Below are 11,114 nucleotides of genomic sequence, written 5' to 3'. Positions count from 1 at the left end.
TGAGGGAATGGAAATAAGCATGCAGCATGATGAAAAGAAGAGTAACATGAAAGCCTGGAGTCTCGCCCACCTTGCAGAGCTGGAAATGCTCGGACTGGATGGTCTCCGGGATCAGATGGTTCTCCTGTGGCCCCACTTGGACAGACGGGGTGGAGGAGGAGACCTCTTTCAATCCGTCCAGCACCTTCCTGATGTTAAACTTCTTCATTTTCTCACTGCAGAATTTGATATCACCCGCGAAAGATAACAAGAGGAAGCCACTTTCTCGTCCACACACGCACACACACACACGCGCTTTCGCTCTCTGGTGGTTTCCTCTGTGGATCTCACATGTTAGAGCTTGTTTTTAGCGCAGTCTCCATGCTGGAAGGCTGTGGCGGGCGCGCACCGCTCGGGTCGCTTCTTGGTGGATTCAGGTTCGCGGAGAAGTGAGAGTGCTGCGGGGCTGCTGCCGCGTTGGTGCAGTTTTCTCTGAGCTCGGAGTGTGTGCTGTGGCCAACGCTGCGGTTCAGTCACTGGCTTCGCTTCTTCTTCACGGCTTCCCTCCCCTGCGCCGCTCTGCCAAGGCGGAAACGCAGCGCAGTGGTGTTGGTGGTGGTGGTGCTGCTGCTGCTGAGGATGACGCTCTTGCGCATGTCTGACAGCGCAGAGGCTTCAACACAAATCCCGCCACCTTGCCAGCTCCCTCTCTCTCTCCTTTCATCTGCCCCCAGCGACAACGCCCCCTCCTCCTCCTCCTCCCCCTCCCCTCTCCGTCTCACGCACACACAGAGGGCTCTGCTTCACCGCACCTGGTGTTGCCGGTGATGTTGGGATGCAGCAGCTCAGCTCAGACGGAGGTTTCAAGTCACCGTGTCCACGCTTCCACTGGTGCTGTGTGATTGTGCTTGGTTGGGGTCGCCATGTTAGTGGCCATGCCAAACCTTTGAACGCTGCTGGTGGATGGATGCTACGGAAGCCCATTTCCGCCAGTAAAAAAAAAAAAGAAGAAAGAAAAGAAAAGAACATATGAAAAAAAAAAAAAAAAAAAAAAAAGAGATTCATAATTATAAGATAAAATGTCATAGATATATATAAAAAAAAAAACATTATTATAGGATATTGAAATCAAAATTATTAGATATAAAAAAAATATGAGATTCAAGGTCAAAAGTGTAAATGAAATCAAATTATGAGTTAAAAAATCATAATTATAAGATAATATCAGAATAATGAGATAAAAAGTAATAAATATGAGGTAAAAGTGATAATAATGGGATTAGTGTAATTGTTATGTGATTTGAAAATCATAATTATGGGTAATAAAAGAAATAATTATAAGACAAAAAGTCAAAAATTATGAGATTAAAATTTAAAGTTATAAAAATTAAATGACATAATTTTGAGATAAATGTCATACTTTTAAGATAAAAAAAAAAAGTCAGAATCATGAAATGAAAAAAGCGTAACCATGAGATAAAAAGTCACAATTATGAGATAAAAAGTCTGAATTATGAGATATAAAGCTGTAATCATTAAAAAAAGTCATGATTTTACAACAAATGTCATAAATTTGAGATAAAAATTTAAAGATAAAAAAATTAAATGACATGATTTTGAGATAAATGTCATAATTTTGAGATGAAAAAGTCAGAAGCATGAGATAAAAAGTGTAATTATAAGAAAAAAGTCACAATCATGAGTCAAGATATTATTCTTATAAGAAAACTAATCACGATATAGAGATGAAATGTCATTATATTTACATAAAATGTCATTATTCTGAGATTAATGTCGTAGTTGTGACAAAAAAAGTCAAAATTATGATGAAAAATGTCAGAATTATGAGATATTATAAAATTATGGATAAAAAGTCATAATTCTGAAATATATGTCATAATTTTGAGATAAAAAGTCAAAATCATTAGATAAAAAGTCACAATTATGACCCAAAAAGTCAAACCTATGGGATAAAATCTCAATTATGAGAGGAAAAGTCAGAATTATGAAATAGAAAGTCAAAATTATGAGATCAAAATTCATAATTAAGAGGAAAAAAAATCATAACTTTGAGAAAAATGTCATAATCCTGACATAAAATGTCATAATTACGAGATAAAAATTGAAATCATGAGATAAAAAGTCATAATTTTGAGAAAAAAAGAATTACGTGTTTGAAAAGTAAAATTATGAGAAATATGTATGAGATAGAACGTCGAAATTATGAGACAAAAGGTCATTTTTTTTAGGAAAAATGAAATTATGAGGTACAAAGTCAAAATTATGAATGAAAAAAATGTATAATTACGAGATAAAAATTTCAAAATAATGACATAAAAAATTATAACGTGGTCCCTGCTCTGTCTTTTCATCAGTTAGGGGATGAGTTTGAAGACTTCAGTTTTAAGGTGTTCTGAGATTGTGATCTGAGAAACTGTTGCAGAAATCATCACAGCAGTAAAGTGCAGCTTGTAGCTCAGTTTGTTCTTTAAGTTGCTGTGGATAAAACATCTTCAGCTAAATAAACGAAGTGTAATCCAGCATTTGTTGCTCCTGCAGGAAGGAGCAGAGCTTCTGTCTGTGTCTGTGTGTGCTGCTGGCTGTTACACCGAGTACAGTAAGACCGATTCTTAAGCCTGCAGCTCCCGGCTACGCTTCATTTTTTCATGTGGAATGGAAGGAAAACCTCCTACGCCATGTTTTGTGTGTGTCAGTTGTCTGACACATCGATGCCTGGTAAACAGAGCTGGATATACAGTATGAATCTTTTCTTTCTCTCCCATCACAACAACATGATTTCTCTCTCAGAGCGCTAAGACTCTCAGCCATGAAGTCGCAGTAACTTCTGGGCGATGAAGAATTAAATGGTATATCTAGGATGCTTGTAACCACTACAGCTGAGACACTGCACTCTGTTACTTAGCGCTTAATTGGGTGCCTTAAAAAGTGTCCCCCGCCATGACACGTATTCAGCGTTTCTGCCCGGCTGTAGTCTACCTGCACCAGACGCTGTAAATTTCTCCCATTAAACTCTGAGGGGAAACGTAATCGGTGACAAAGTCGTCTGCTTGAACCTCGGTGCAGCTGCGAGAGCTTCGAAAGGTCACGAACGGACGGACCGGCATTGACAAGCTCAGCTGAGGCCGCTCACGCTTGAGTGACACAGACGTCGCCACCTGTTTGGGCCGTTTGCTGACACGTCTCTGACAGTTTGCCGCTGGCAGAGGGGACGGTGGGGAAAGTTATGGCTCTGTTTGCTAATCGCACCTGATGCCAACTGGAGAGGGTCCAGAAAAAGGGCATTTCCACCTCTACGATGATGAACTGTACTAATCAACGCTGATCACACGGATCATGTGTGTGTGTTCGCTGTGACGCAGCTCATGTAAGGATGCACAAAGGAAACTGAGGAACTATTGAACAAAGAGAAAAAATGATATGAAGAGGAGCAGGGAGCAAATTATTAATTCAGTTATCGTAGCAGGGTGGCTGGGAAACAATTGTTGAACGCTCATTTGCATAATGAACTGAAATTGACCATACACACCTTCCGACCTCAGCTGATATCGCCTGCTCCAGAATACATTACCAAGGCAAACAAAGAGGTCCTTATTAGTCGATCCTTGCATGTGTGTGAGTGAGTGATGTGGGAGAGGTGGAGGGCTTTCGGCCACTCTGACATCAGTGATTTAATTTAGCGCCATTGTGTTGTGCGTGGGCCATTCATCTGGCTGCATTGTGTGAATGTGTGCGCTGTGTTTGGAGTCTGACTGCTGTGTTTGTGTTCTTTGATAAGGCTTTTCACTCACGCAGTGGGGTATTAGGCTGTTTCTGTTTTTCCTGCTTCTTGTTTTTAGGTAAAAAGCCGACATGTGAGGAAAGAAGGAGAGGAAAAGGGAGGAGGAGTGAATCTCATGCACAGTCACGGTGACATGGTTAGACTTGTTTTTGTGACCAAAAGCAGCAATAAACAAACACAAAAGTTAAAAAAGTAGCAGAGAAATCTCAAACTGAGTTTTGGTTCAATGGTTAAAACTGATCCTGTTTTTGTTTCCACAGTCAATGGTGCCCCCTTGTGGTAGGCGGTGTGTGAACTGGGTGCCGATAGCCGCCTCAGTCAAAATGTTTCTGAAACAATCGGTGTCAGCAATCAAAGTAACTCCTTTTTACATGGTACATCGATCAAAACAGCAACACATGGACAACATCCTGACGCATCATGACATAATGCGCGTCGTCTCCACCTCGTCTTGCAGTATCCATAGCAACAACAGCCTCAGCAGCACGGCAGACTTCCTGTACAAAAAAGACCAAGATTCCTTGCGAACAGACACAAACACAGATTAATGTCCCTTTGGATGGGGAGATCCTGATAGGCGTACACGTGACCAAATATTCAGGTTGGAAAAGGAGGACCCTAGGAGTGTTTTTCAAAAGGGTTGTTGGTGTTAACATGGCCCTTGCGCAACCAGGTTTTTGCTAGTATTCATGCATGTAAACGCACTTACTGTAACAAAGAGCAATGATGGAAGACATCCAGCATTTTGTCTTCTTTGTGATTGGTGTGTAGCTCTCTGTTACAAAGAACAATCAAGCTTTGTTTCAGAGAAGTCTGTGAGCCAACAGGAGAAATGCAGCCGCTGTCGGACAGGAAGTGATTCTATCAACCAATCAATGGTCTGCAGTGTTGTAGCTCCACCTTCTGGGATTGGATCAGTTTAGTCTGGTACTCCACAGGAAGGGTCCCAAAAAGTAGGACGGCTCATCTGTCCAACTGTTGGTGGACACACAGAGCTGGCATAAGCGAACAAAGCACCTGCTTAAGGCCCTGCAGCCACTAGGGGGCCCCCAATCCTAAACCTATACATATTTTTTTTGGTGCCACAACACCAATGCGCGTCATCGGTTTTGGATTTTGAAAGCTTAATTCAGGAGGAGTCACAGCAGCAATCAAGAAAACAAGAGTAAGAAAGTGTTTTGAAAGTGCAAAAAGCTCCATAAGAAAATAGATGCTGACAGCTTGTCCATCATTGTCCAGTCAGCCAGCCTCCACCTCCACAGGGTCCAGGACTGAGCTTCTTCAGCAGTCTGTTCAGACTCTGTCTCCTGGATCCTGTCTGCTCACAGCAGGTGAAGCTCTTCAAATGTGGCGTTGGTGTCTGGTGTTAGCTCTGTTAGCCATGTCTGTGAATAGCATGATGCTACTCTGCCTTCTGGTATTCCCTCTGTTGCTGGGTTAGCACAGCTAGCTCGTCCATCTTATTGGAGATAGATCGTTCGTTCCCAATAACGATGGATGGAAGGACAGGTTCATGTCGTCACTTCTCAAACCAGCACGTCGTCTTCACCTCCTTCTCCTCACCTTGTGGGGAGACATCTGGCCTAGCAACAGTTAGCATTGTCATGCTACAGGCTGCTATCAGCTGATTTCACATGTAAACAATGCATCCATGGTTACATGTAGCATCTCCAGACAATCACAGGAGCAAAAATAGTAAAAAATATCACTGAAGACACAAAAAGTTTAGTGTCCACGACCAAGAAATGAACCCACTCCAAATGCAAAGATGACCAAAAATGACTTTCTATCCGATAATCTTGACAAAAACTAAGAAATGACATTAAAAAAAGACATTTTGTCGTAAAGTTACAGAAACAGGAGGTTGCAACAAAACATAGTTTGATAGCCAAGACTTTGCTTCATACAGACACGAGTTTAGATTTATTGACATTTCAAGAAAACAAAAAAAAATTACATCCTGTTTTATTCAAATTCTCAAGAATCAAAGCCCAAAACATTTTAGATTTTTTCTTCTAACTTTTGATAGCATCAGAAGCAGAACAACATGTAGCCACACCCTCCGTTAATAACCTATCATCATTATTCAACCCCACAAAACTCAGGAAATATGCAAATTCCGTACATAAAATCTATTAGCTGTTGTGCACATGAGCAGAGCCCTAATCCAGTCTAATCCCAGGTCACCGGTAAGGCTGGATGAGCTTTCATAATATGACTTTTGTTTTTAACTGTATCAAAAAGCTGTAGCATCTCCAGCTCTGCACATCGTCAGTAGAGTCTGTTTGTCTTGCTGAGTGTATCAGCTCAAATATCTCCCATCTGCATTAAAGCTGCTCCACACATCATTGGATACACACCGCAGGAGCTGGGGGAAAGTGAGCCATGGGGCAGCAGATGTAGGGTGAACACCCACATGTAAATTTGCATACATTACACAGCTGTTTGCATAAAGGCTATGAATATGCATCTACACACTTCATATACATACATGTACATGCATCTCATTAATCTGAATGGATGGGACTGTGTGTGTCTTTTGATTATATAAGATAGATGTATTTAGGTTAGATTAACATGTTTATGCAAGAAAGGATCCTCCAGTGTATTTGTTTTAAAGTTTGGTATAAAATGGTGGAACATAGTTTATAGTTTCAGAAGTGAAGCCAAAGCAAAGTGCCTCAAAACTGCATTATTTGTAGTGGCCAGCAGGGGGAGACTCAAGATCGATGCAAATACTGACGTATTCCTCTCCTCTGGGATAATCTACCAGTCTGGATCCAGGAGTCTGGTTCTGCCTGAGGTCTCTGCCGGTTGATGGAAGTTTGTCCTGGTTGCTGTTGCTTACCGTATCCTTTAAAGGGCTCCAATCATGGTGAGTTAAAATGTGGTCTCACTCCTTATCTTGTCCTGATGTTTGACCTGCAGGTCGACCCATGTTCTATCTGCTATAATGGAAGAGTCAGCCACAAGGGGGAGCTCTGAAAGTTCTGGTTTCAGTCAGGATATCTGTTGTGTCCGTATTTAAATAAAACTTTGTCTTTTTTTAACTGCAAAAATTAGGGATGCAGGATAATATTGGTTTGGTATTGCTTTGCGCCATGAACTGAAACAGCTGCTAACATGTTTTGTGTTTTTTTAATTGTTTGCACCTTTCTGTTACATAGTGTTTGTAGCTAATGGAAAAAAAATACTGGTATCAGCTCAAGGATTTGTAAAATACCAGATCTTGGATATTGGCAAAACTCCGATATCGTGCAACCCTTGTGAATATTTTCCACACAACTTCATGGCTTCCATTTGTAGTTTGGGGGCCGTTTACACGACAACGGTTTTTGGGTTGCAAAAGTATTTTTGTGTTTCAGCCTCTCGTTTACACAGAAACTGTTTCAGCCGACCTTAAACGCAAACTTTTGAAAACGACCTCCAGAGTGGGATTTTTCTGAAACCCTGCCGACACTGTTGCCGTGTAAACAGTGTGCGAGTCCATACCTGTTGTTGCGATCATTTCGAACTACCGTGTAATACTTATGCTGCTGAATCTGCTGACTGTCTTTAACAAAATGAGTGTCTGTTGTTCCACTTCTGCTCTTAGCATTCACCAATACACCAGATGATCTGTCCAACTCTACTTCAGTGGAGATCTACCAAAAGCTGCTTCTGGACAAGACAGTTGTAGCGCTAACTACAGGCCTGGCATGCTTACTGCAGCATTTTCAGTCCCTCTGCGTTTCTGTGTGAACGCAGATTTTCCTCACTGCCTTTTTAGATGAAACGTCGTGTAGATGGGGCCTTAGTCTTTACGAAAGTGTGATGTTCACATGGCTAGATACTTGTCTGTTTTCCAGTTTCTTGATGGTAAAGCAGGATGTGCTCAAGGACACACACTACTGACTCCATGTAGGAAAGGAGTATCCAACCTTGGCCAACAGAGCCCTGAATGCCTTCTCCCTTTTGGAACAACCTACTTTTGTGAGTCTGGCTTTTGGTAGTTAATGATTTCCTGTTCTACACAAATATAATAAATTTTAGTTCTGTCAGAAGATTAAGAAATTAATCTAATTAATTACAGGATTTGTAATTAATCAATCTAATTAATTGCATTTTAATCTCATTTCTGCTCAGGGTTCCCAAATACAGAATTTGAATTCTAGGACTTTACAAAATTGTAGTGCATGACTAATCAAACTGGACATTTATGTCTATAGACATTGATTTGATTACTACTGTTTACTGCGTCTGAAGAACTTTGTTTTTCAGCAGACGGAGGCGGGGGGTCTGGCGGAGCTCGTCAATCAAAATCCTGCTCGTTAACTACTGCGGGTGAGAGCGGTGCGCTCTTTGGACGAGAGCTCAGCATGGATATGAGGAGAAGATAGTGAGACGCTGCAAGTCAGAGAAGTTCAGGCAGCTCACGCTCCAACTGACATCAAAGAAGAGAGTCCACTCTTCTTAGGTAGTTTTGGTGTTTGCATAGTCAGAGAAAACAAGATTATTTGGGTCTTGAAAGATTGCCCAAATAATTTTTGAAAAGTGACTAAAAGTAAGGAAATACTTTCTTAAAGTTGACAGTTTTTGACACGTTTTGAAGCATGTGCTGTTAAGGGGCCTTGGTGTTGTAAAGTTTGGGAACCCCTGATGTAAAAAACACTCTAGGGTGGGAAAATGCAAAGCTCCAAAAGTGTCGTCTATGTCTTGTTAGCAAGTTACACTGGTGCACATTTGTACTTAGCTTACGCATCTTTGCACACACAATTCCTCTGGTGAATTTCAGCCACTTAAAAGCTTGTCACAATCTCAAACACTCAACAGTGCCAATCTGTGCAGCCCCAGAGCGCCGCGGCACAGCCAGCCCTGCCCGACCCCTCCAGCAGCGCTGCCCCGTCCCGTCTGCAGAAAGTGGAAAATCCAGGGGGACATGGGGGACAAAGGCGGGTCACAGAGCATCGGGGCGTCTGCCTGTCATGAAGAAGGACTGGAGGGACGAGGACCTTCCGCCCTCCCTGACAGCTGTAGTTAATCAAGCGCATCATAGCACACCTGAGTTTAAGACTCCTGACCCCGAGCGTTCCCGCTGGATTCAACAACTGTGTCCTCATACAGCACGAAAACCTGTTAGCGACGAAGTGCGAGGACGCTTCTGCATCATCACGGAAGCACGGAGGAAAAAAAGACAAGGAGAAAACACAGGAACAGACAACACATACCTTTACAACTCACACATCCACAAACAGACAGCCCAGAGGGACTGAGAGTTAATGAGGCGGCGCCCTTGAGCGAACAGCTGATTGTCTGTTCCTGGTTCAATAAGAGAGCGTCGCCAATGTCAAACATGCCCCCCACAAACGCACGCGCAGAGCTGTTTCATGTGGAGGGAAGGTAACAAGGCTTGGAGGTACATGTGTGAACGAGCCCCTCCCCCGGTCATCCCTGTCTCACACACACACACACACACACACACCAAACACTTATGGTTACAGTGGGGCTTATAAATATTGATGGGAGGATAAAAGAGATGAAGAGATGGCGGTGGGGAAATTGACGTCGCTGTAAAGCTTTCATCACGTCGGCGGTGCTGCTAATCAAAAAGATGGAGCCTAATACTGGTGTGAGTTTATGATCCCAGGTACACGCCTTCCTCCTGACGGATGATGGAGAAGAGGAAACAGAGACGTGTCCCCAGAAAGGAATCTGTTAGACGTGTTGTTTTATCAAGGTGGAGAGGTCATACGTCTGAAACGAGGAAGAAATGAGTGGAATTTCATTTTTATCTGTGTGTTTTTCTCTGTGTGTGTGTGTGCAGGCTTGTTCCAGCAGACAGCTCAGGGGACTGACGTGACACAACGTCAGCTTGTCTCGACTTGAGGCTGCACAGCTGGTATCAATTCCAATAATCAGGCAAGGCGATAAGCCAAACACACACACACACTGTCTCTCTCTCTCACACACACACGGTCTAGCAGATGGATGCCACTATTATAGGAAAGGGCATTGCCAATGTTACCATCGCAGCGACGCAGCCTCAGACCTCTGGCTGGACACATTTCTTAGAAAGACTCTGTTCTTAGGCGAGACGGCAAAATGACATTTCTCAGATCAGTCGTTCACAGATTGAAAATAGAGGCATGAGGAGTGTGTCGCACTTGTAGCAGCTCAATGTCAAAGACCGTTTTTCTGACAGGGAAACTGGAGCTTAGCAAGCCTCAACTCTTTGCTGGGCCTGAGTGAAGCACAGACTGCATCAGGGGCCGGGGGTTACAACACCAATGATTGTCGAGGGAAAACAGCCATTAGGTCCATATGTGATGAGGATGAAACGATCCAACACCTGATCCTGGACTGATACAGAACCAAAGAGATCCAACACAAAATGACCGCAATTGGATTCAACATCAGGAACATTTACCAACAACACCCGGAAACCGCTAGGGCTCATCATGTCTTTCACAGACACTCAATTTTGGAAAAACCTGTGCAAAAACCGTCGTTTATCAAGCTGTGATCAAGAGTAACCCAATTTTAAGAACAATAAAACTCTGAATAAAACACTAAATAAAATCATGGGTTAACATTTTGTTGGATTATACATGCATCACCTCTTGAAAAAAGAGCTTTCAAACTGTTTTGAGATTTATGCAAAATTAAACTTTTTGCAGATTGGAAAAAAAAAAAAAAATTTAAGATTTTGGAAATTTTGCTATAATTTTTCATGTTTCAAAACTTTTTGAATTTTTGCAAAGTTTGCTAAATATTTCAATCACATTTTTAAATGCAAATTTTTGGTATTTATTTATTTGATCTAACTATTTATTAATTCTTTTTTTTTTTTTTTTTTGCAAATGTTGGCACTTTTACCGGATTCCATTTTTTTATGTTTGACATTTTTTTTGTAATTTATGACATTAAAAATTTTCATTTTTATTTGCAAATTTATTGAAAACAAAAAACTAACACATCACATGTATAGTTCAAAATACTCAAAAATACTTGTATGGATAATTATTTATTATTTTGGGAAATTTTTTGAAGTTGTTTCATTTTATTTATTTATATTAATTTATTGTGGAAAATTTTGAAGTTATTTTATTTATCTTTTTTTAAGGTGTTTATTGCAAATTTATGAAAATTCAGCTTATTTATAAATAACATTGCTTTGTTTAATTTTGGCAGGTTTTTTAAATTTCATTTTTTTTAAAGTTTTGCGATAATTTTTTAGTTTATGACTACAAATTTTCATTTCTTTAAATATTTACAATTTTATTGAAAATATTAAACTTAGACATCACATTTACAGTTTAACAAACACAAAAAACATTTTGTTTGTATAATTATTCAC

General features: G+C 41.0%; 1 protein-coding gene across 3 annotated transcripts in view; it reads right to left on the bottom strand.

Moving 5' to 3' along the window:
* stxbp5a (syntaxin binding protein 5a (tomosyn)) overlaps window positions 1-687 on the bottom strand; it is a 186,415-nt gene extending 185,728 nt beyond the window's left edge. For 2 of the 3 annotated variants that reach the window (XM_074684689.1, XM_074684690.1), the window contains exon 1: window positions 71-687. In XM_074684689.1, coding sequence (XP_074540790.1) covers window positions 71-208 — 138 coding nt within the window. In that variant the 5' untranslated portion in view covers window positions 209-687. The remainder of the gene's footprint in view (window positions 1-70) is intronic. The other variant, XM_074684691.1, reaches the window with a different exon arrangement.
* Window positions 688-11,114: the final 10,427 nt, after the last annotated feature.

Source organism: Halichoeres trimaculatus, unplaced genomic scaffold (genome assembly GCF_033239565.1).
Source record: "Halichoeres trimaculatus isolate MK-OKI-2021-1 unplaced genomic scaffold, fHalTri1.1 fHalTri1_scaffold_13, whole genome shotgun sequence".
In the NCBI taxonomy this organism is placed as follows: Eukaryota; Metazoa; Chordata; class Actinopteri; order Labriformes; family Labridae; genus Halichoeres; species Halichoeres trimaculatus.
This window is presented reverse-complemented; position numbering and strand designations above follow the sequence as displayed.